Below are 24,937 nucleotides of genomic sequence, written 5' to 3'. Positions count from 1 at the left end.
CAACCTGTAATGTGGTTTTAGTTAACTGTACTGCATCAAACAGATTTTTTTTTGTTTTTACATATTTTGATGAACTTATTCAGCTTCAAGAGAGGGATACAAAAAAAAAAACAACCTGCAAACACATTGTGTTAAAGGATTACCTCACTCCATCAAAATACACTCACAGGATGAGAAGAAACAATGTGCAGTCCTTGACATTTATTTCTGGTACATTTGCAAGTTGCCAGACAGGAGACCAAAAATATAGAATGACGGAACAGGAGGGAATAAGTCAGTCAAATATTTTCAGAACATTGGATCACATTTCCTTTTTTTAAGAAAATGTTTACATATAAACACATTCCATTCATGCTCACAAACTCCAGTGTTTAATCTCTACAAATAGGAGAATCAGACATTTAGTTTGACGTTTGATTGCTATGACAAAAGTACAATATAAATTAAATCTATATATTTAAATCATTTACACATTAAAGTAACACACAATCCAAATTGGGTGGATGATTGTGAACATTACAATACATCTTTACTTATATAGCGCTTTTGAAAAGCTTAATTCTGAATACTGCTTAAAACAAAATCAGGACAAAAACACTTTGGGGGATTCAAAAGTTATCAGGTATTTTAAAGACCAAAGACACTCTAACGGTGTTGACCAGCCTGCTCGGCACAAAGACGACAGGACGAGTTTCAAACCACCAAACTACAGAGATGCCTATGTGCAAAAAGCAGACGAATGGGTGAGATCCTTTTGTATTGCTACAGTGGAACCTCCGAAGTCCAACGCAAAATGCTCTCTTGACTTCTAAGTTGGACTTATTACTTTTCCCATTCTAAAAAAATGTTCACTTATTTACTTTGTAGATTTACAATTAAAGTTTGGAGGAACCTTTTAACATTCCCAAATGTCATACTGTAAGAAAAATAGACGTGGGACACTGTAAAAAAGTTTAAAAAAAAAAAAAAAAAAAAAAAAACTTCAAGTGAAATGACTATCTTAGTGGTGAGTAAAGTAATTCCCCCACCTATTCTTAGTCTTTGTGATCTTTCTATAACGCTGTAAGATGCTACAAAATGGCTCTAAAGACTTAGACAAATGGTGACAAATAGTAATCGGTCTCAGGGATTTCTTGCAGAACATTTTGGCTCAGCTCAATTTTCCTACTTTAGGAGCGTTTACTTTGGAGGTTCCACCGTTTTAAAAATTCCAAGGTGGTACAATATACTCTACGATTCAGTAAACCTGACATTGCTGTACAATGCTATTAGTTCTGATAATATATTGTTCATCCCAGTTACACCTGAAAAATGAATTAAACCAACTGCACTGTTCATAGTCAACATCAATCGGCGCATCCAAGTGTCAATCAGAATGTTCACCTGACTGCACACATCAAATGTACAAATCTACACTGAGGAGTTCAATTTACATTTTAGGCACTTGAATTCACAATAGTTGAGCCTGCCCTCATCCCGAAGACATGGCAGCGTTTTTGTTTGTGTGTGGTGCATCTGTCAGATTAGCAGAAATTGTTGTTGTTTTTTTTCCCAGTCACAAGCTTGTAAACGACGTTCACAGGGGAAGCTCTCGTCGGAACAAGCGCCTTGCTACATCACACGCACGCAATTTCTTTTTCATACACAAATAGTTAAGAAACTTTCGCAATGAAAGTCCACAACCACCTTCGCCCCCCTACATTCGTACAGCGTACCTCACGTGGGATGACTCGGCCGCGGTGCGCCTCGCCGCAGAGCTGTCCCTAGTTCTAAAAACAAATCATAAAGAAACGTCATACTATGAGCCAACAAACAAATAAATTAATAAATAAATCCACACATAAATGAAGCACACGGGCAGTGCTGAAATGTCTTTTACAGGAGTGTGGAACTAGTCAGTCAGCTCTTGAGTTGCTTAGCCTGCGCTAATCATCGACTTGTCATCCATGCGTGTATTTCGACACAGGACCTGACCTTGCGTGCGGTGCCGACCGTCACAGAGCACTCCTCGCAAAGCACCTCACGTATACCTGACGCGGACCTGTCCACGTGAATATTTTAAGCGACGGGAAACAGCGAAAGCAGATGATTATTTCAGTCGTTAAAAGTTAATACAATGGCTGTAATTACGTGACCGTAACAGTGTGTGCGGACTGTTCTTTTTGTCTTTTTTTCCCCCCGCTTAAATCAGCTGCATTACTGAGTTAGTCATGCTCTCTTAATAGCAGCTGGATGTTGGGTCTGTGAAGCAGGAAAAGTAAAACGCCTACAATGTGAGTCCTGTGTTGCAGAAAATGATTAAGCAGCATAGTAGACCATTCACTTCTCAGACAGGTGGGGAACTACTATAAGAATACTGCCAGTAAGCATGATCAAATAACACCAGCAAAACAGCGGAGCTGTAAAAAAAAAAAAAAAAAAAAAAAAGAGAGAGAAGTGCTGAATTACTCCAATTGAAAACCACAGAAATCTAAAAACAATCATAATAAATCACAGTCAGGTAAAAACAGTCACCATCCAAGCAAGCCTCAACAAGCGGAGATATTTCTTGCCTTCGATAACACTGCTTCATGCAGAGATGTAAACGTTGAAATAGCGAGAAACTATGGTAAAAATAGTGTGGTGTTGTACTACAGTCGTAAACTGTTAATTGCCATATAAAAGGACATACAGTACGGTCACGTGAATATAGCCACCGCTCCGCTGGCTGGGGGTCCAAATCAACTTGTTGGCATTTTCAATGATGACGACAAGAAGCCGCATCCCACCAGTGCAAACCTTTTCTTACAGTCTGTGCCTACGGGGGTCCGAGCGAGGCGGGGACGGCGGCGGGGGGAGGGTGACGGTGGTCGGGGGATCGGCCGCGTCATTCATAGGCAGGACCAGGCGGGTGCCCCGGATGGCCACCTCGTGCTCGGCCAGCGCCAGTTCGTGATCCAGGCCTTCGTCGGCGGCGGACGGGCGGTGGCGCTTGGCGCCGCTAGAGCCCGAGCCGTCCGTACTGACGGTGACGTCAGCGTACATGGAGCTAACGCTGGCGTCGTTCAGGATGAAGTCAGAGTCCTCGTCGTGAAGCGGCCCTTCGTTCTAGTTTGCGAAAAACAAACACTTGAAGGGATCTCAAAGTCATGTAAATAAATATTTTCTACTAATGACAAGCACCAGAATTTTTTCCTGTATCGTGCATATGCTGCCAATTGCATATTTACACGAGTCCTGATTCGTTTTTACATGTATTTAACATGAATAGTAGTAGCATAAAAATACAAAGGAAAGGGAAATGTGGTCGAGTATATACAATTGGCCCGTGTTAACATTTCAAGCATTTGAAATCCGATTTTAAGAACCCTCTAATGGCGCACCTATTCAAATGTGTTAAATAACGTAGTTGAAGTTCAAACCTCATATGCTTGCGGGCTGGTGAGGCACCGCGCCAGTGGGCCGCAACAAGCGGGTAGAGTGGCGGTGAGAGGGGGGCCGCTATGTGTCAGGAGGGGCTTCAGGTAGCTGTGCGAAAGATGTCAAGGACCTTGAACATTTTGAATAAGGTAAAAAATATCCATGAAATTATACAAGTGCCTAAACAATTCCATCAGTGTTGTTTTATGCTACATCACTGACAGAACTTTTCTGATAAGCAAAGATACATGTGACTAAATAGTCCATGAAATAACACAGGGTGTGCCTCAGGGATCAATTTTAGGCCCTTGCTGTTTTTCTTATGCTGCCTCTTGGTGGTGTCATCAGGAGATATGCGGTGAACTACATATAGGTTGGTGACAAAAAGTCTCCCGATGACCTTAATGCAGACAACGCCTTGAGATTTTGTTTCCTTCTCTAGATCGTCCGGACTCAGCCATACACCATAGGTCATTATGTCGTAATTTTTTTAACCTGTGGGTAAGAGTGTGTGAGTGTGTGTGTGGATGAGTGGGGGGGAGAAGCTTGATTTTAACCATGCAAAGGACTTTGTGTTGAATTTAATTTATGACAAGTGCTTCATAAATAAGCACTGTAAATAGAATTTCCAGTTGAAGGATTAAATCAGTATTCAAAAAAATAAAATCAAAATCCGAGAGTGCACATCCACATCAAAGGATACTTGTGATCAAAGTTGTACCAGATCCTGAACGGCCAGGCGCTCTCGTGCTTGGTGTTCCTCCTCTGTGAGCCATCCAGCATTCCTGAACTCTGTCAAGCAGAACATTCCGTTACATTTATGTTTAATTTTACAATGGAAAACCTACAATTTCATCATCTTATGACACTTACTGAGTGGTCTTGATCAGAGTCCACACCAACGCTGAGAGGGAAAAGAGGAGCGGGGGGCGTGGGGACAAGAAAGGTGACTTTGGAGTAATAATAAAACATTTTTTAAAGAAAATGCAGATAGGGAGATGAACTCTGTTGTGGCCCTTACGGAATGCTCATAAAGGACAACATAGGCATGGTGCCGCCTCCGCAGATCCACACGGTGAAGAAGACGATCAGCAGGGTGGTAGAGAACATCATCTGGCGGGCGTAGGTGGCCGTGTCTCGGATGGATAAGGCGAATGTCATCGCTCCGCGCAGTCCTAGAGGGGACAAGAAGAAGTGAAAAAAATTAATCAGGTGTGAAGAACCTATGACCTATGGGACATATAGGTACCGTGCATCTCAATAAATTAGATTACTGTGCTAAACTTCATTTATTTCAGCAGTTCAATTTAAAAGTAAAACTTATTATACAGATTCACTATTTTATAAAAATTCACTCAAAATTACTCTGCATTTTCCTGCATCTTTCCATGAACTTTCTACCATATTCAAATTTAATGACCTGCACCTTTAAAAACGGGCCGTGAGCACATTTGATCCAAACCGCCATGCCAAATTATACCTCCGAAAAACTGTTATAAAAACAACCACAATATTAAAACCTCATATGCTGATAATATAAGAATAAACATTTGAAACAAGAGGTTTGGAGAGGTCAAATCTTGATTCAGGTAGTGGTCTTGCAACTGGGTTGATATATAGTTTATTACACCAAAATATACAAATTGGTGTCATTTGTAAATAAACAAGAAAGATTGAAACCATTCGGAAAGTGTGCACACTTGAGATGCAGTTTTCAAACAACCCTGTCATAGATTACATTAACCAACACTTCCCTCTGGTGGAGCTAAGAGGCAGAGTCAGGTCATGAACCTTTTCCTCTTTGGTAAGACAAGTCAGCCCACTAGTAGTGGAAATAACACCTCCTAAATGACAGTCATTCTACTAGTGCGCTGAATTGTCTTACTCATGAGGATAAAGAGCCTACTCGTACATGGACTTAAACTAGATATCAAGGATAATGGAACAAAGCGCTTCCCTGATCCCACTACTTCTGAGCTGCTGACAATTGTGAAATCGAATGACTATAATAGTTTTTTTTCTCCGTCTCTCTCCGCGGCCTCAAGTGGCCAGCGGCTGCGGACCAACGTGTTACAACGTACCTGCAAACATCATCACGTGCTGGAAATTGGAGCCAATCTTGTTCTTGCGGCCCAGGTTGAGCAAGAAGGACAATGGGTAAATGTTTGCCGCCCTGCCCAAGAACACAGCTACCTAGAATAGCATTTCGGTCAAGGGCAAAGCTCCATGGTTGAACAGTGAGAGAGGGATGCTGACGGGAATAATGATGAGGAACAAATAGTCACGGATGCATCGTCATAAATGCATATGGCAAAATGTAACGAGAGGGGGGAAAAAGGTATCGAATGGATTATCTTCTGATGAAAACTGGGCCTCTTCTAATGTATTGGATATGTGCCAACGGAAGTGCAGCGTGAGCACGTATATTGTGAGTTTGACGTGGAAAAAAAAAAAAAAAACAACAATTGTTGATGTATGCACAAACAAAATCAATATTAAATCTCAACTACAGCAAAAGCACAGCCGGTGAAAGATGAGTTGAGTCATGTGGAACTTAACCTCATTTCAATGTGGCGTGGCAGGATCACATCAGGCCAACAAAACACTAATATTTGTGTTTAATATTTGTATTACTTTTCAACGCTTGTGGGGATATCTACCTGCAATCAAGCCATCTGCACACGCAGGTTGCTTCAAATGTTCTTGCAGTTTAAACACGGCCATATTGGATATGTGTCACCTAAAATGTACACTGAAAGACCTGCACTGTAAATACTGCACGTGTCACGGCCCAAACTTGGAAAAGCAGACACGCCGCTGAGAGGGAACAGTTTGTTGGCAAGCTTCTGTTTCTTCCCATGATAGTCACAGGCAATCATGTTTTTAGCTAGATGCTATTGACGTTGAATTTGTTATTAAACCAACTGCATTGCGCATATCACATTTCTTACGTCACAAAATTGGCCATCTGATTTTCAGGATTATATTGCACAACGGAAATGCACACTGCGAATAAAAAGCCAAGAATACCTCTTTGCCAACGAGCTGGGTGAAGGATACAAAAGCCCCGATGATGAACAAAGGGTTAAAGATGTGCGACTGAAAGGAGAAGAGCGTCAGGCCCATGTAGGAGAAGATGAAGTTCTCTGCCAGGAAGTTGAGCAGCTCAAACAACTGCGTTGCGACAGGCAGACAAACGCACACACACAATGAGAACTCGTGGGAGTGTCTGTTGGCACCCTTTGTCCATTGACACGCCCCAGTTGGCATTTACCTGCTTGGTTCGATCCTGCGAGTCACGAGAGAGATTGTTGTAGGTGTAGTGAGCCTGAGTGATCCCGCAGAACAGCACGGCAACCACGCCTGTATTAGGAGCGTTGTGTGAGAGTTTACCACAATATGAAAACGAGTCGACCATAACGCTACGAGAGTGGTACCGGTGAAGCCGCAAGCCTCGGCCAACAGGAAGGTGCTCCAGGACATGAGGAAAAACAGTGCCGTCTCCAGCAATGGGAAGTCCCTCAGCTTGGTAAACTTGGTCACGTGATGGAAAGTTAATGAGAAATCAATCAATGAGAAGATAATAGGCAACATGGAGACAAAGCAAGACCACTCGGGAAGTGCGGGCCTCTGTGATTATGTTGCAAGTCAACTTCTGCGCTGACGATAACAAGATAACAAGAAGGATATGAGCGCCGTCACCACACCGGTGGCCACGCCGAGAGCAAACGATCCGCTGAAGACGCCCAAGAAGATGCCAAAGGACTTGAGCATGGCCATGGCCTCAAAGCTGTGGCTGTTGTCACCTGTCGGCTGGTAGGCCACAATGGAGCTGAGGACCGGGTGGACAGCATCGACATCATTAGAAGGAACATGGCAAAGGGGGGAACCACGAGAGGACAAGGAGACGGACCGACATCGAATCAACCTTGAATCCGTGAATATCTGATAACCTGTGATTCAAACAGATTAGTGTCATTCTTAACTCATTCACTGCCAGATGTCATCAGACCCTCTTTTACACTAACGTTTGAAAAATATTGAAAAAAATGTCTAAATAAATTCCTGGGATTGAATGGCTGGACTGCGAAAAGACAAGTAAATTCGTCAATGGCAGTGGATGAGTTAAGCATGTATGGGGTTTTCGGTTTATGACAGGAGCATCGTAAACCAAGGGCCCACTGGATAGTGAAAAAATAAATCCCAAACCGCTTGCGTTAACTGGAGTTTGGATCCAACCGTCGTCTAAAAGGAAAAGCAGATTGTTTTAAATTTGGGATATTTCCTCAAATAGTGGCCTGTGGAACCAACTGCCGTGCACGGCCCTGCCACGCTACGCTATTCCAAAAACAAATGAAATCTCAGGCAACTGCCATACAAAGGCTAAAAACATCAAAAACACAAACGCTCGTGATATAAAATAATGATTGTTGCATCAGGCTTTTTTTTTTTCATACAAATTTAATACGGAACAAAGAGGCTATAAAAAAATACCTCTGACTTAAAGAAATTCCTCACCTCAATCAAACACTTTTCCACTACTAAATAGCTATACCTGTATTCTCAACTCTACAAACCATAATTTGCTTAATCCCTCTAAAATGTGTAGAAAGAAGCCTGGATGCCATTAGAAAAAAACGCTAAAAATTAATCATCCAAACATTTGAATAGATGTGATTTCAACCACACTGTTCATCTGTTATGTGACGTGTGGAAACTTAAATAGGAACCAATTAGCTCTGCCTACAACTCCACTAAATTATTGATAAGAACCACAAATAAAAAGGACACGAATATAGACCTCTCCCGTTACAGATGCAACAATTCTCCGTCCACATGCTGCCTCCTCCCAAATGCCTTCAAACATAAACGCCTTGTACTCTCGAGTACACAAAAACGTGTGTGCACTTTTTGAGGAAATATCTTGCGACTCATTTTGTGGATCCCCAATATGCCACCAAAACCAAACACAAAGCCCAACCACCCACCGAGGAATGACTGTCTGGTTCTTCCTCAGCCATTCCTCCTCGCCCTCGGGCCGCACAATTCGAGCCCCCCGCCTACTTTGCTTCTCCAGGCGGAGAAGAACGCTGCATGCATACGTACGGGTAGGTGATGAACGACATAGATGGATGAATGGAAGGCCAGCAGTGGAATGACAGGGACGTGTGTTAATAAAATGATTACCGGTAGATGATTTGCAGAAATGTAGTGGATTATGGGAGTTTGAGTTGATTTTTCAGGGGGGGGGGGTGTCAAAAAAAAAAAAAAAAAAAACTTACGACGAGAGGACGATGGCCACGGCATCATTGAGCACACTCTCCCCAAAAAGTAAAGCGTACAGGTCCACGTCTACCTTCAGCTCATTGAAAATGGCCAGCACTGTCACTGCAACACAGAGTAGGAATGTTGGATACCACTTTTTTTTCAAAGCGACACCAGTATGAGTATTCGCTCTTTGAGTATGCACCGATATCAATTACCAATCGCTCTAGTACTTTTGATATATATACAATATTTCTGAAAATTGGCAAAAAAAAAAAATGGTGAACACCGATTCACCGATGTGTCGAAGTATCGCACCAACTAATGCACAGGAGAAATGTATGTCAGATTTATTATCTGACATAAATTATCGGAGGCTGGTATCGGCAGACTCCAAAAGTGCCCGCTACCTTAAAATAAGGCCGATAACGGCCCAATACTGATACCTGGTTTTGGTACTCGGCCATCCCTAAAAATGAACTGTATTACACCTGAATGCCTCATCTAAATAAAACGTGCCATGTTGGAAAGTGCAGTAATATTGAATGCTCCAGAAATGGAACAACCAATATTTTCTGGAATAATAGAACTCAATCAATCAACCATCATCATGCGTGACAAAAAAATACACTTAAAACCTATCCGAAAAATACCAATAAAAGTGACCGTCTCCATTATACAGTATATGTCTGTCAAGTCTTCAAACAGTGAGAAGTTTTATTTTATTTAATGTGTATTGTACAATGGTGAAGTTATCTTTTTATTTATATGACAGTTGGGAATGGGAAAATATGACTTAAAAACAATTGCTGCAAATACATAAAGGTTTTATGATGGCGAAAGTGTGAGCCTGGAACTAATTTATTCAGCTAATTTCCCTATGGGACAAATGTATTTTTAAATGAGAACAACAAAGAAGTTAACCAGCATCTTGATTGACCCTGAGGGTAAAAAAAAAAAAAAACATTAAGATGGAATATGCTTCAAAAGGTCTCACAATTGAGTTTTGAGTTGTTGTTTTTTTTTTAATGACAGTGTTGTACCTGGGTCTGTCGCTGATACGATGGCCCCGAAGAAGAGGCAGTCGGTAAAGTAAAAATCTCCCCCGAGCTGGCCCACTACTTTCATGAAGGACACAAATCCGTACATAATGAGCCTGGGAGACATTACAGGAAGCCATCAGACACGGTCGAGGCTCATTGTAGTTACAGTATATGAACACAAACAGACCACTTACCCAATAATAAAGCAGGATATAACAGTTCCCATGAAAGCGTAGGCCAGGATGGAGCCAATGTTGCGGAAAAAATGTCTCTGACACGGACAAGGACAAACATTTATTAAAACATATCACCTATTGTACTAGAACTCAGTCTGAAGTCACGTTAATGGTATAAAAACAGCACACTGTTACCCGTTAGAGCACTTGATCTAACTCGCAAATCAATTCTTAAAACAATTAAAAGAACTGTTACAAAAATAACTTTGAAACAACAAAATATTTGATAGGTTTAATGATCATACATTGTGTCCCAACACTTTTGTCCATGTAGGGTCTCTAGCACAGTTAACTTCTAATAATTATTATTTACATCACCTTACCCGTTTTAGACTATAGCCAGCATGGAAGATGATTGGGGGCAGCAAAATGTTGAAAAAGACTTCTGGGTCAAAAGTAACCTGAGGAAATGAAACAGATAACTGGAGTTTTAGTCCATTTTGTACAGTCATTGCGCAGTTCTTATTAAGGTATTAACAACTTCAGATTTTCTGTAGTTGACTTACAGTTATGGATGAGATCCTTATACTTATTTTTTCTATTTATTATGTTTTTTTAAAGTTGGCAACTTACTATCCACGTGACTTTTTGCCTTCTGTCTCCAAATACAAGCTCACTCTCCCTGTCATAGACAATAGATATAATGCTCCCCACTGTCCCCAAGTGCAGTTGCCCCACCCCCAGACTCACCAATCACATTGAGCCACCGTAACTGCCTTGCAGACAGTCGGAAATTGCAGAAGTCGAACTCCAATTCATGTTATACGGTTGCAGGTTTGCTTCTCGCTACAGTACTAAAAAATCATAGGAGAGTAGGTTTTGCAAAAGTGTATTGTAGGGACTCTGCTAACAACCATGTTAAATACTACAAAGTCGCGACTGTCTGTGAGGAAGAGAAGGTGTCTGAGTGTGATTTGTGATGCAATGAATAAGTCGTGGTTGGGGCAACCGGAAGGAAGAAGAGGAGTGTGTCAGCGTGTGTCTGCCTATCACCTGTTGCTTTCATTTCAGCAAGGCGTCCATGTCAATAATGCCAAAACAAGTGATTGGCAATTAACTGACTTCAAGCTCTAACTGTCATTGCATATAAAAAGCATCATTAATACAAACTTAATCCATAAAAATACAATCAGTACAATGAGAAGAATTGATTAAAGAGCATCATAATAATCCAAACGTTAAAATATGAACAACAAAATCAAAAAAGGTATACATTTTTTTAAATGCACAGAAATTTCAATAAATTATAGAAACAATAATAGTATGAAAATACATAATGATGACAAGGTCTCGGCTTGCCTTTCTCAGCATCTCATCGTCCTGCACTTGGTGGCCTTTGCCGCGGCTGACTTCGCCCTTCAGGGTGTACTCGTAGAATCGCCCGCTGACGTTCACCAGAAGGGTGGCAGGACTGGCATTCACCGCGCAGCCCTGCACCACGTCGCTCATGCTCGGGGGCACGTGGACACCAAATCGTAGGATCACACCCACCAGGAGGCCTTACAGGGAGGAGAGAAACCGAGTCAAGTGGTGGTCAAAGTTTACATGCAACTCCATTATTAATAATGATTTGCAGCCATCTGGTGAGATCTACAGGCAATCATTACCGTTTTTAGAGAGGTTGCCGTTATTTTAACAGTACTTACTTCAAGTGTGTTTCATACAAATATTTACTGCAGCTATGGAATTAGAAAGTGAAGGATTTGTCCAATATTAGCATCAGGCTGGTAATTACTGACTCTAGCTGGCAGGCTGAAGATTAGCCAAAATATTAGCCATTTCTGGTCAATACACACAAACCGCTAAATGTCCTTACACATAAGCAGTCAATAGAAAGAAGAAACAAAACTATTTGTGTCTTGTATAACGCACACACACCAACAGGCCTTCACATCACTGCACGCATACAGCTTTGTCTAATGTAATGGAATGTGGCTTTGAGGGATATCTGACAGAGCTAGAAGTCCTTGTGACCAAGAATGTTTCCAGGCCAGACGACCTGGTCCTTGAAGTGATTAACCATAGATGGAGAAGATCAGAACCAACGTTTTTGATGAGACTTATCTGACCGCACAACACTATAAATGTAGGGGTTCCATCTTAGACAGCGCCCTTTACTCACTTCGCCCCCATGGGTGGGTGTGTTCGCAATGTAAGAAAAGAAGCCCAGATCTGACCTTGTCTGATTCCTGTATTTCAGAGATTGAAAGAAATGGACGAGCAAATTAAATCAACTTGTGTCAGTCTTGATTTACATTGGATGCTTTCTTGAAAGATTAAATGAACACGCATTGGAAAATGGTTGTTGTTTGTGAACTAATAATTGAGCTTACATCCCAAGTGAGTGACCTGATGAAATTTTCCAACAAAAGGTTACAAGTGGCGCGCACTGCACCATTTTGCACAGAGGTGTAAACATCTGTATAGGGCACGCTGAGTTACCACCGTACTTACTGTTTTTTCATTTGTTTCATATTTATGACCCGCAAATGTTTTTCATTCAAATATCAGTTTGCACGTTATTATAACGTATAATAAGGATGAGTACTGTTGAGTGATTTTTTTTGGGGGGGGGGGGGGGGGGGGACTGTGACCACTCCATTCGTCAAGGAACCACTGTACTATGAACTGTCAAATTACCTTAGTGCTTCAGTATGTGCAGCTAACGCTAGCTACCATAAGCATCCAGTTAGCTCGTTAGCATGGACGCTACACGGTGGTTAGCTCGAGGCTAGTGCTCTTACCATAGATCATGGCGAGTCCCGTTTCGTGCAAGAACCGAAAGCGCCTGTGCTTGAAGAGCCATATAGTGAGAATGGTGAGCGTTAAGAGCATGATGAATATGAGCAGGTTGGCACTGTCTTGGCGGTGGCTTTCCTCAGCCAGCCTCTCGGTTGCGACGTTGTCCATCGCGTTGCCCTCGCCTCTCCCAACGAGGACGAAGGTCAGCAACGCAAACGGTGGTGACCACAGTGCCGTCGGGGATTTAACGTGAAGAAAGGGGCTTATTTGCTTAGACGCCATAGTGGCGCTAGCGTTTGTAGTAGCAACAGTAGTAGTACAGTATCGGGAAAACCACAAGGTCCCTGTGACATACCACAACAAACGGATTCAATTTCCGGGCCGGTGTCAAAACAAAATAACTTCCGGCTGTTCAAAATAGAGATTGGAAAACAAATATTTTAATGTAATTATAATACAAATAAAATTAATAGACATAATAAAGATATAATATAGTACAATAATACAAATAAATAAAACATGCCATGAAAACCGTTGGACGGTGATGGTTGGTTGGTTGCAATATACTTATCAATACTGTATTCCAAATGTATATTCACAAACGTAAACAACACTGCTGAACTTTTTTTTTTACATTTTTAAATATATATATTTAATATTTAGATATATTTAATATTATATATTTATTTAATATATTTAATATATTCAGTAATATTTATGAATTAAGGGGTAAATTCAACAACGGGCGGATTTTTTTTCTGAAACATCAAAGCTATAAATTACAACACATGGTAAAATCCGTATTGCGCAAGCTTTTTAAAGGTCAAATTTAAAAACAAAAAATGAAAATCTGTCAAAAACCTGATGTGCTAGAAAAAAGAAAGGATTTTTTTATAATGAGTGTCAATGCGTTTAGGGACACATAAAGCCATCTCTAATTAAAATTTGGTGTTGACCAGTGTAATTTACACAAACATTTGTAAAAGAGCCAATCAATAAAATGTCATGTAGTACAGGAGGTAAATCCAATCAAATAGTTTAATTTTCATGCATGCACCTGTTTTGACACACAAAAGTAGATCAAATATGTTCAGACCAATTAAAGGGGCTACTGTACGTCATCCTTAGATAAAAATCTAAATAAAAATACAAAATAAATAATCCATCCATTTATTTTATGTCGCGCTTATTTCCACTAGGGTTGTATCCCAGCTGACTTTGGGTGAGAGGCCAGGTACACCCTGGATTGATCGCACTCCAGTCAGAGGGAATACAAATTCTTATCTATTTACATGTGTATTTATTTAATCTTTCATTCATTCATATTTTAGGAGGAACTAACACTTTCAATTTGTCTTAGCCAGTTTTACAGTATCTACTTCCTGTTTTTGTGTGTCAAAACAGAGATATTTTTCAGAACTAGTCTCTGACGGTTGTAGTGGTTCACTCCTGATTTCTGTGCAAGCAATGTGGGTTCAGTTCCCACTGTTACAGTGGAAAAGTGAGTGTCATGTCCTCCGATGCTACTGCAAGTGGCTGGCGACCAGTCCAGTGTGTAGTCTGCCTTTCACCCAAAGTTAGCTGGGACAAGATACCGCAACGCTAAAAGGTGGTATAGAAAATGCATGGATGTATAGTTTCAAAAACACTACAAATCTGTTTTTATTTACTCTAAAACTGTTCAATGGCTTAGTTTGAAGATGTTCAACAACAACAACAAAAAACACAACAAATGTGATGGCAAGATCAATCTTTTTCAAATTTGGTGAGTTTTGGTTTTGAAAAACACAACAAATGTGATGGCAAGATCAATCTTTTTCAAATTTGGTGAGTTTTGGTTTTGAAAAAGAGACTTTATAACAACTAACAAAATGTTTGTTTTACATACACAGGTAAAGTTCCACTTGACTCACACTTTTGTGTACATAATACCTTGAAAGTAGTTTCCTTTGACAGGAAACAAAAGCGAAGGGTGCAGTCGTACACATGATGCAAAGTGCTACTAGACTGGTGTGCCCATACAGTGACTTCCTCAATAACGTCTGAACTTCTGTAACCAAACTCAAATAGCAAAATGTGATCTGCATACAAATCTGGGCTTGATCTTGTCCAATTTTTGAATGCTATATCCAGTGTATCCGTGTTGCCAGCGGTAATATTTAAAATTAGGCCTACAATGTGAATAATGTTAGGCCAAGCAGCATAAATGTGTCCAGTTATCATCATTTTGTTGTCTTTCACATAGTGCTAATGATACTGAATAACCCGACAGTTTCCGCTGACAGGAAGCAGAAACCACCAAAGTCAAGCAGAGAAAAAACCCAAATGTGACGCATTCCCCTCAGATGTAGCCGACGACTCGCACCAACGCTGAGAGCATCCGCGTTCTTATGCTCCGTGATGCTTGAAAAATTGCTGTTACTTCTTTGTCTGGTGGGACCTAGTTTTGCCAAAGAAGCCCCCCCAGGTAAAAACATTTGACGTTCTATTCAATTAAGGGTGATCAGCCTGCAGCCTGTTAGTACTCTTTGTAATTTCCTTAAAGTTCAAAGTTGTTTCACACATGATGGAGATTATAATGTGAAGTTTTCATATGAATTATAATGAATTCATATTTTTAAAATATATATTATTATAATAAATATTAAAAGTATAATTGTATTATAATTATTTAAAATATAATCAATTGATGATTAATCATTTCAGCTACACTTAACATTTTTCTGAACTGCAAACTGATGAACAAAAAGGTTTTACTGAATGTGTTTTGCTGTATTTGTCTTGACAGATGTCGACTGTGTTGTGTTGCATCTGGAATATGTTAAATGTACCTGGAACAGACATGGCAATCCTAGAGTCAATTACACCTTCAACAGCTGGTGAGTGCAAATAAAATGGTTTGAATTCGAATGAATTGCTCTTCCATTTAATCAAGTGTGTGTCTGATAAATATGTGCTTTGTTTTAACTGAAAATCTGCTTAACATGAATAAGATGTTGCCGGGTTTACTTTTTGTATGACAATGGGGACTTTTCTCACACAGGTTTCAATATGAAAAAGTAAGAGCGTGTGAGCTGTACCTGACAAACAACAATATAAAAAACGGCTGCATTCAGCCGTATGGTGACATAAACAACAGGTTTAGAACGTTTTACATGCAACTGGTGCATGGCGACGACATTTTTATGAAGACTGATAATGACCTTAAAAGCAAAGGTAGGTGTACTGTAATTGATATTAACTGCTAATCACGTACTAAATTGTAAATGATCCTGGTAACTTGTAGCATAATCTACAAGAGGTCCACAGTACTCAGACTCAGATTCCATTATTTTGTCCAACACTTGCAATTTAACAAACACAACCGGTAGGTTTTTTTTTCTGCTCATTATAGTCAAATGTAATCAGATAGTGACAGGAAACACATAGACCTGAGCACCTTGGTTAGTGAGTGTAGGGCAAGCAAACAGATCGTCTTGCTTTAAAAGAAGAAAACAGTGAATACAAAGGGGATTAAAGCGTTATAGAATAGTTGATATTTGTTCAGGTTATTTTTTTTTTTTCAAGATATTTTTATTCCACAAAATGATAAAACATAAATTAAAAAATTCAAACCTTTAATATATACTGTATTGAGGTTTTTTTTTTTCATATTCTGCACTTTGTAAAAAATGAATGTGAAATCAATACTATTGTCTTATTTGGTGGAATAACAAAGCATTATGGACAATTAGACAAAAAGGGTAAATAATGTATGTACCATTTTTAACTCTTACTTGTGGCCCCTTGCTCTAGTCTAGAGCATACTAATCAGCAGCAAATTTAGAACATTTGATATGCCTGTATTAACTTTAGACCTTAATTTATGTGTCACCTGCAGTGACGTTAAATCCGCCAACCAACCTGACTGTTCAGAATGGATCAGACTGGAATCTGTGGTTCTATTGGAATCAGACTTTTGCAACATGTGTACAAAATGAGGTTCGCTACAGGAACAATTACAAGAAGTGGGACGTGAGTAGCTTGGTGTCTACAGTGACACTCTTGATATATTTTCTTTGTGATCTGCACTACCTTTCCATTTGAAATACTTTGTGCACCCCGCAGTATTTTAAAGTCAATCGAGGGAAGCAAATTTACTGCATCAACTTGCCCTCCAGTCGTTCCCGGTATGAGCTTCAGGTGAGAAGCCGTTTGCATGAAGCATGTGGAGCTTCTGGCTGGAGCGACTGGAGTGAGACTGTGATGTGGGGATCAAACAACGGCACAGGTAAAAATATTCCCTGAACGGTTTTGGGGGAAGTCAAATAATCTGATATACAAAGCTCTTTTTCTCCTTGTCGCAGAAAGTGACCAAGGCAATGGTTCCATGTTTGTGTGGATAACTGTATACGTTCTGGCTCCCGTCATACTCATCTTGATGGTCGTGCTGTTGCTACGTTGTGAGAGGTGAGACAGACCACATCTGTGCGCCCCTCTCCAATAAGAAGGTTCTGTAGAACAAAAGCAATGGTACAAATTATGGTGTGCCAACAATCACAGTTCGGTCCATACCTTGGTTTTAATGTCACAGTTTGGTTTACATCCGGTGTAGTAAAATGCAAAACCACTGGCGGACCGTGCATTTTGTACTCTTAGGCCTTGATGGGGACTTGATGCTCCTCCTAGTATGGCCACTATCATCTCATATTAACAGCACATCACTACAGACATGTTTTGCTAGTCAAAGTTGACTGTAACAAGTTTAGCTCTGACCACCCAAACGGGCTCTGTGATAACAAATTTGAAATCTAAAGAAACAGAAACTGTTCCATTGCTAATGTAGTACAGTGCTGATTTTTTAAAATTTGAATACATACATTACACCTTTACCAAAAAAAAAAAAAAAAAAAAAAAAAATCTGTGATCTGTTGTTGATGTGGTTATCTTTAAAATTGTCCCTGACTCCCTCAAATAGGTTCAGGATCATCTTCATTCGTGTGGTACCAAAACCATCACTGATTCCTCAAGACATTGAGGTAAGGAGCAACAAGGTGGATGTTTCCCAGTTTAGGTTCAAACCTATTATTATATGGAATATTATAAACACAATGTAAAGAAGATTTTTTTTTTAAAATGTCTCATATACTTCTTTCTGAAGCCTTGGCTTAAAATCTCCAAAGGCCTTAAAGAAGGCTTCAAGCCCAGCTACCATGAGCAGCCCTGTCCTGTTCGAGAGTACCGTCAGGTCTCCCAGTGACCAGTCTGACAGCCAGAGGTCCAACAATTCTACGTCCAGTTCCCCTCAACACAAACCAAATGGACCACTCTATCCTCGCAGACAAACTGAGAAGCAGGAAACTTCCTGTTCCTCGTCCACCTTTATCGTCCTCGTCCTCGTCCACCACTTGGGTTACACTTTCACCATGACCTATTGGAAGTGCCTGAGCAGTATGATCAGTAAAACATGTGTGAAACAAATGATTACGTTCAAATCAGGCGAAAGCAGAAGTGAACTCGCTGACCAGACACACAGTACTTGCTTCTATCTGTAAGTAAATTTTCTTATCTGCTGTTATTTGCTATTGATAGATTTGAAGTAACTGCAAATTGCAACTGGATAACCTGCATGTATCAGTTTATATTTTCAAGTTTCTCAATAAATAATAATTCTCACAAAAAGATCCATCCTTTTTACATTGGCACTGGTGCAAATCATCCATATCAGTATATTCAGGAGATTCTATTCCTACGGCGTTCCTATGGCGATCATACAAATAAAAAACAATCAGAGGTAAAATAGTAGTCCGGCAATCACCTCTTGTGACGCTTGAGAACATATTCTTAGGCCGCTCCGCTAACGAGTTAATCACGCACCGTTCGTAACCTCGAAAAGTTGTATGTTGGTACTGTCAGACAGATGACCACCTTTATTGCATAATTATCTCAGTGCCGATACAACATAATTTATCAATATGATCAATATTATCCGATGATGCGGCTGTGCATCCAATTTCAGTCAAAGTCACTATATTTTCCTTCATGTGCTGTGACGCACCATCTCAAAACATACCCAACATAACAATTATGTTGCGTTATTGTAATACCATTGCTGTAAAAATATCACAAATATACTGTTATTCCCTATATAGTAGCAAATCATAAGCCATTGATGTTCTTTTTCCCACATAAGGCCATTAATAACATTTTTATTCTGCATTTACCTTGTACAAAGGAGTAGCCAGGCATCTCTGAAAGTGATTATACTACTATATTTTCAAGATTTGTATATTTTCAATACAATAAATGTTTATGACTTTATCCTTGTTAATAAAAATTCAATCTTAAAATATTCAACTGTTTTACTTGATAATAACTGACTTTATTCTGAAAATATTACAACTTTAATCTTCAAAATATACAACTTTTTACAAAAAAAAAAAAGAAAATTCAAATTAATTGTCATAAATGTCATGGCAGACAAAGTGCTTTAGTTTTGTTTAGTTTGGAATCTTTCACTTAATGGATAATTTACTACAGATTTTTTTGCCATTTCATTTAAAATAAATTCTGTTCCTGATATGGTCATCTGTAAAGACTTAAGTAAAATGTTGTCATTAACCTGGAAAATATAAGCCTTTCTATCATGAAATAAAACTTTAAAAAATATATATACGCTACTTTATACTTGTAAAATTATGACTTTTTATCATGAAAATACACAACTTTTTTTTTTAAACATTTATCTCGAAAATATACAACCTTTTCTTACAAGCGTGGCCCTTGTATAATCCCCTGATCTTGTACTTTAACGTGCATGCAATACAAGTTATTTTTAATGTTGTGTTTCTTTAGGTCGGGAAGTCCAGGCCCAATCCAGTTGTTTCCATTCGGGGAGCAGGGTGGGTGTCCAACACAGCGCGGAATAAATCCAACACGTGTTCCTGTTTCAAGAAGGGTGGGGCGCAGGGCGGCTGTCCCCGGCTAGAGGAGGCGCTCAATCGGCTAGTTCCTTAGCTGAACCCGTCAGCCACCGCAATTAATTAATGTATCCGCGTGATATTTGTATATTTTCGGCGCATCCACTTTTCAGTCTGACGCCTTTTCGAGCGTGAGAGAAACAATTGCAGCCCGACAAAATGTCAGAGGCTTCGGTTGCTGACACTCGCCGGCTGAATTCCAAGCCCCAGGAGCTCACGGACGCATACGGTCCCCCCAGCAATTTTCTGGAGATAGACGTTTACGAGCCACAAATCGTTGGAGTCGGGAGGCACCGGTACACAACTTATGCAGTTCGAATGCGGGTAGGTATTCGAGAAGACGACCGAAAAGCTTTTAGCCGATGTGCTATAACGTCACCGACCGTGACGCCGCGATTGGTGCCTCATCGCGGCTACAGCGGAATTCGAGTGCCGTGCATTGTCGCGGCCTAGTTTGTATTTGAGCCGGAGGAGTGTATTGTCGAATGTGATGTAAGTGTGTACTAAAGTTACGCATAAAGTGCACAACGTAAAACGACTCATTCACTTACTTCATTTCAATGAAAAGTTTTAAGCAGCATTATTAGTTTTACTAAATATAAGTAGGACGGCAGGAAAATGCGTCTTGTAGCAAACACTGCTAGCCTATGCTAACCGTAAACAGCTAACACGGTGTGATACGCTGACAAATTAAATTTTGTCCAATCCATTTTTACTACAAGGTTACATTAATAAATGTAACGTTATCGAAATGTGTATGCTGATAAGCTATTCGATGTACACTGCATTAGTTGTACAAAGCATGTTTACTAAAGTTTAGCTTGTCCAACTGTCATACATAGCAGTTAGCTAAAAAAAAAACAGCAATTAGCTGGCTGACGCTAACTAGTAGCACTAATACTTGATGTATACATATAGCTGTAGTTAGTAATTCAAGTATTCGATATACACTGTTATTTATTCAAGTATTTCTCAGTGTTCCTGTTGAGTTTGTATGCGACCTTCTCCAAGCAGTTTCAACATCAACCAAATGAATGGTGCTCAACGGATAGGAAGCTGTTTTTGCTGTCCTTGCATTGTAGAATATTTACTAAGTCACATGTCTCCTTTGCAAGTCAATGACTGTTCTGTCCTATATCTTCACGCAGACCAACCTTCCCATTTTCAAACTGAAGGATTCCTGTGTAACCAGACGATATAGCGACTTTGAGTGGTTAAAGAATGAGCTGGAGAGAGACAGCAAGGTGAGTGAGACTAACAAGCCCTATTATTAATTTGTGGCATTTAAAAAAAAATATCTTAAATCATTTTCTATCAGATTGTAGTACCACCTCTCCCGGGTAAAGCCCTGAAGAGACAGTTGCCGTTCCGCAACGACGAAGGGCTTTTTGAGGAGTCGTTCATTGAGGAGCGGCGGTTGGGCTTGGAGCAATTCATCAACAGGTCAATAAATTTGTGAGATCTCTTCAGAAATGCTTACAGTAGTATCTTGAAAGTAAAAGGGCCTAAAAGTTGAACAACTGTGGCTGAAAAAGTTGCACAAAATTGTGTAGCTCCGTCCTCTACCTTGCGTGATGCCACATTAAGTGGGCTAAACACGCACTGATTTTTAAATCACCATTTGGTAGTGGAAGTGTAGGTGAAAATAAACAGGCATGCATGTCGTGCTTATTGCTCTCATGTCTGGTCTGCTTACACACATAATGATGTCTTGGAGTTGTACCAGGATGGACCTCTGAGAAGCAGTGCAGTGATAGAGGGCATCCAAACTTGAAAGAATAGTGAAAGACAATGAATTTCCAAATTTGGGGATCATGTCACACTTAAAAAAGATTTTAAAAAGTGCAATGTGTTCACTGCAAAGCAGAACTTACTAACATGCTAAAACCGTTATGGCTACAATCGGCAATGCAAGGTGGCTATGTCAGATAATTTAATATAGTTCACCACTGCTAGCTTGCATTTGTTGTAATGCCACCGAACGCATACTTTTGTTTTATTGGAAAAAAAAACCAATCACAAAATAAACACATAAGCACATTCGTGCAAACTAGCTAACGGTTAGCCAGTTAACCGCCGCAACAGTCAACTTTACATTCCAATCGCTGACTCCCACGTCACACACCAGACGACGCATCATTTAAAGCTACACACACTCTGAAAGTTACAGATATTATAGTGTGGCACATGTGGATGGTGACCCCAAGGGGGCAACTGTAATACCTGCACATTCTAGTGTTTAAAAAATGCAATGGATAATTGATGTGATAATTGTTACAATAACCAATTCTGAAAATATTGGGTAGCTGCATTTCTTTTTCCATTATTTACGAAAATTGTTTTGAAATCCGACCAGGGTCCCAGAATACATTGTCTACTGTATGCATAACCATATCCCAGGTTCAAATATATTCTAATGTAATAGGTTATGCCATATTAACATGTTTGTCCAATGACAGTAATACGTTTTTATGAATCTACAAGTGTCCCAAGCTAAATTTGATCGTGCTGTGCATGTATTTCTCTAGAATTGCAGGTCACCCTTTGGCCCAGAACGAGCGCTGTCTGCACATGTTCTTGCAGGAGGCCGAGATCGACCGGAACTACATTCCCGGAAAAGTACGACACTAGGCTCACAGAGGGATGGGGCGGAGGGTGGTGGGGCTTTACTTAATCTCCTCTGGGGTGTAGAATGGACTTTTTCTCTCTCATTACCAAGTCAAATCACACACTATTTCAGCGCATGTTCTTCCACTGTGCGTCTGTGTGACTCATCTCTTGTGTGCACTTTTGTTTTATAACTGCAAGCTGACAGTAGTTTTTTCATTGTACAGTGAGATTCCGGCTTTTACGACACAATACAATAAGCTACATGTACTATTTTCCCTCGTGAGTGTCATAAAATCATGATTGTAATATACTGTGAATAAAGTAGATTAATGTCAAAGTAAGTGTGTCTCATGCAATTTCTGATCCTGTTTTGTTCTTTTTGTGTTTGTTTTTTAGGTATGAGTGAAGTAAGTTTGCTTTATTTATAATTCTCAACATAGTTATTCAGTTGCATGAGCTTTTTTAAAGGCTAAAGGCGATAGTTCACGAATGGGTAACAAAAATGATCATTATGTAAAGATGCCACACATAGTCTTTGGTTTTTGCAATTGATAACCATTTTGAAAAAAACATGAAATGCTGCAAATGTGAGAGCATTTTGCAAGCATTACAACTGCCTTGCAATTCTATTGTATGTGAACTATTGTTAAGTGTTGAAGGACTATTGTACCTCACTCATTAACCGAAATCTCTCCTAACCAAGTTTGTCAAAATTAACTGCACTAATAGCCAGCTGCATGCCAAACCTGCACGCTTATTTTATAATTTTTACAGTATATGTGTTGTAATCATGCTGACTAATGATTTCACATGCTTTTTTTTTTTTGTCGGCTAAATATTGACTTCTGCTACATTTTCATATTAATGATGAGCAAAGCCATCATTCTCCCTGTCTGGACAGCATAGCAATAAAATGTCATTCACATGATGTCTTTACACCACTAGCACATTATATTAGCCTTAACTTTGTTGGCAACACTGCATGACGTGGCTTTGAAGGCTTAATTTCCCGAATAGAAAGTACACAGTTTCCTCTGGAGTCAACATTGATTTCACCATCTTTTGGGAATTAATGTTAGACTCTTGTGCAACCCTTTCCTCTCCAGTAAGTGCACTACTCAATTTCAACTGTTTAGCTGCTGTCTTTATTTTGTAACTTGCTAAGGGGCTCTTAAAAGTCCCTAAAGGGTCGCCAACAAAAGGTGACGATAATTAGATGTGATTGACACAGTTTGACATCTGGTTGCCAAACAAGATTAGAAACAGCCATTAGTATGATGCAGTACAGTTTTACATCACAGTTAGCTAAAACCCAAATAATATTTAGTTTAATGAATACCTTGAACAGTATCAGCCTAAATTTAAATAGAGCTCTAGCACATAATATAGTGCAGGTAAGTGTTTGTATATAAAGAGTATATTTGTCAGTGAATTGAGTTAAAAAAAAAAAAAGTTTTCTAACTAAAAGGCTGGATTTATACTGCAAGGCCTAGGTGGCAATTCAGAAATTAATTATGGCGACGTTAATGGGGGAAAAAAATGAAATCTGATACCTTCAAAATGGGAACCGGGCCTTTTTCCAAATGTGGATGAAAAAAATATTACCCTGCAGACACTACTTACCTTGTGCTATATTTGTGATGACCTGATAGCAACTGTTCTCATTTACACTCTTCATATTGTATTTGAAAGTAATTGACAGTCAATAAAAACAATATTCGCTTAAAATCAAACTTGGCTACTTTACCTGCAGTGTCAACCCAGCTTTAAGTACTTCTTGTGTATGACTTTGTGGTTCATGGTTTGTATTTTTCTCTCCACTGCCAAAACAGACGCCTGCACCTTCTCCTTTTATTTCCGCATCTTGGCAGTTTCAAGCCGGTGAAGGAAACAACACAATTATTGCTCCCATGTGTAAATCATTTGTTGTCTCTGTCATTCCTTTTGTGTGCATTATTAAGTTGTCGGTGAAAGAGAATGTGTATTTTTTTTTCTATACTGATGATTATTACCCAAATCAAAAGTCCTTCAGTCAAGCGTTTGCTTAGTCAAACAAGTTTGCTTAGCGTTTGCTTTCGGTCGCTAGTGTGTGATGACGATAACCTCCCAAAGTGAAGCAACATGTAGCATCATAAAGCAATTGCTGACTTCTGTTTATTCTGTACGTGCTTTTAGTCGGGACCGCTCACATTTTCACAAGTACAACTAAGTTGTCACATCAGCAGCTAATGCAAATCTGAAGTTAAGCAAGCAAAATATGAGCACTGTGAGGTTCATTCTGCGAACACGTTTTCATAGTATGAAATAATCATCGGACCTCAAGTAAGGCGTCTCTGCTTATGGTTTGCTTTTTTCTCAGTTCCATAAAGATGATTGTGAGGTGTATTAATACTGTACATGCTATCATTCCAGTTCCACTGAGGAATTTCTCTGTTATTTTTCTGTCCGACTATTAAATTTCCTGCTGCCCGCTGTGTCACGTTTACAAATCCTTACAGTCTGGAGAGGGAAAATAAGTCAGAGAATGCCGCAAAGCTCCACTTTGAGTTGGAAATGTGTGGTGGGAGCCGCGTGATGAGAGGCCCCACGCTGGCGGATGACCTAGTTTGTTCAATGGGAACCACTGAAATGGAACATCGACACGCAGCGTGTAATTGTACTGTTATTTACCAGAGCTGGGCAT

General features: G+C 39.8%; 3 protein-coding genes across 5 annotated transcripts; 2 read left to right on the top strand and 1 right to left on the bottom strand.

Moving 5' to 3' along the window:
* Positions 1 to 186: 186 nt before the first annotated feature.
* LOC147133303 (sodium/hydrogen exchanger 6-like) lies at positions 187 to 13,276 on the bottom strand. Of its 2 annotated transcripts, XM_086013101.1 has the most exons (17): positions 12,688 to 13,276; positions 11,243 to 11,442; positions 10,267 to 10,344; positions 9,902 to 9,978; positions 9,708 to 9,820; positions 8,682 to 8,787; positions 8,388 to 8,489; positions 7,090 to 7,231; positions 6,837 to 6,942; positions 6,674 to 6,762; positions 6,460 to 6,573; positions 5,481 to 5,592; positions 4,421 to 4,574; positions 4,273 to 4,303; positions 4,103 to 4,191; positions 3,402 to 3,507; positions 187 to 3,087 (listed from the first exon to the last, which is right to left on the bottom strand). In XM_086013101.1, the coding sequence occupies exons 1-17, from the start codon at positions 12,965 to 12,967 to the stop codon at positions 2,785 to 2,787; spliced, it is 2,202 nt and encodes a 733-aa protein (XP_085869227.1). In that variant the 5' UTR covers positions 12,968 to 13,276; the 3' UTR covers positions 187 to 2,784. The 2 variants fall into 2 exon arrangements, with proteins under 2 accessions (XP_085869227.1, XP_085869228.1); XM_086013102.1 differs by lacking the exon at positions 8,388 to 8,489 and having other exon boundaries at positions 12,688 to 13,264.
* LOC147133302 (cytokine receptor common subunit gamma-like) lies at positions 12,651 to 18,348 on the top strand. Its single transcript, XM_086013097.1, has 9 exons — positions 12,651 to 12,761; positions 14,971 to 15,152; positions 15,474 to 15,564; positions 15,729 to 15,901; positions 16,566 to 16,699; positions 16,793 to 16,955; positions 17,032 to 17,134; positions 17,643 to 17,703; positions 17,826 to 18,348. Exons 2-9 carry the CDS (start codon positions 15,086 to 15,088, stop codon positions 17,922 to 17,924), a joined length of 891 nt encoding a protein of 296 aa, XP_085869223.1. The 5' UTR covers positions 12,651 to 12,761; positions 14,971 to 15,085; the 3' UTR covers positions 17,925 to 18,348.
* A 1,259-nt stretch (positions 18,349 to 19,607) lies between these two features.
* On the top strand, positions 19,608 to 24,728 carry snx12 (sorting nexin 12). 2 transcript variants are annotated; one of them, XM_086013099.1, is made up of 5 exons: positions 19,608 to 19,968; positions 20,793 to 20,888; positions 20,963 to 21,087; positions 22,173 to 22,263; positions 22,651 to 24,728. In XM_086013099.1, exons 1-5 carry the CDS (start codon positions 19,804 to 19,806, stop codon positions 22,654 to 22,656), a joined length of 483 nt encoding a protein of 160 aa, XP_085869225.1. In that variant the 5' UTR covers positions 19,608 to 19,803; the 3' UTR covers positions 22,657 to 24,728. The 2 variants fall into 2 exon arrangements, with proteins under 2 accessions (XP_085869225.1, XP_085869224.1); XM_086013098.1 differs by lacking the exon at positions 22,651 to 24,728 and having other exon boundaries at positions 19,610 to 19,968; positions 22,173 to 22,595.
* The last annotated feature ends 209 nt before the right edge of the window (positions 24,729 to 24,937 follow it).

The sequence above is a fragment of the Filicampus tigris genome, chromosome 17 (genome assembly GCF_054856515.1).
Source record: "Filicampus tigris isolate MCC_2025a chromosome 17, RoL_Ftig_1.0, whole genome shotgun sequence".
Lineage (NCBI taxonomy): Eukaryota > Metazoa > Chordata > Actinopteri > Syngnathiformes > Syngnathidae > Filicampus > Filicampus tigris.
The sequence above is the reverse complement of the archived record's forward strand: the minus strand, read 5'-3'. Positions and strand labels throughout refer to the sequence as shown.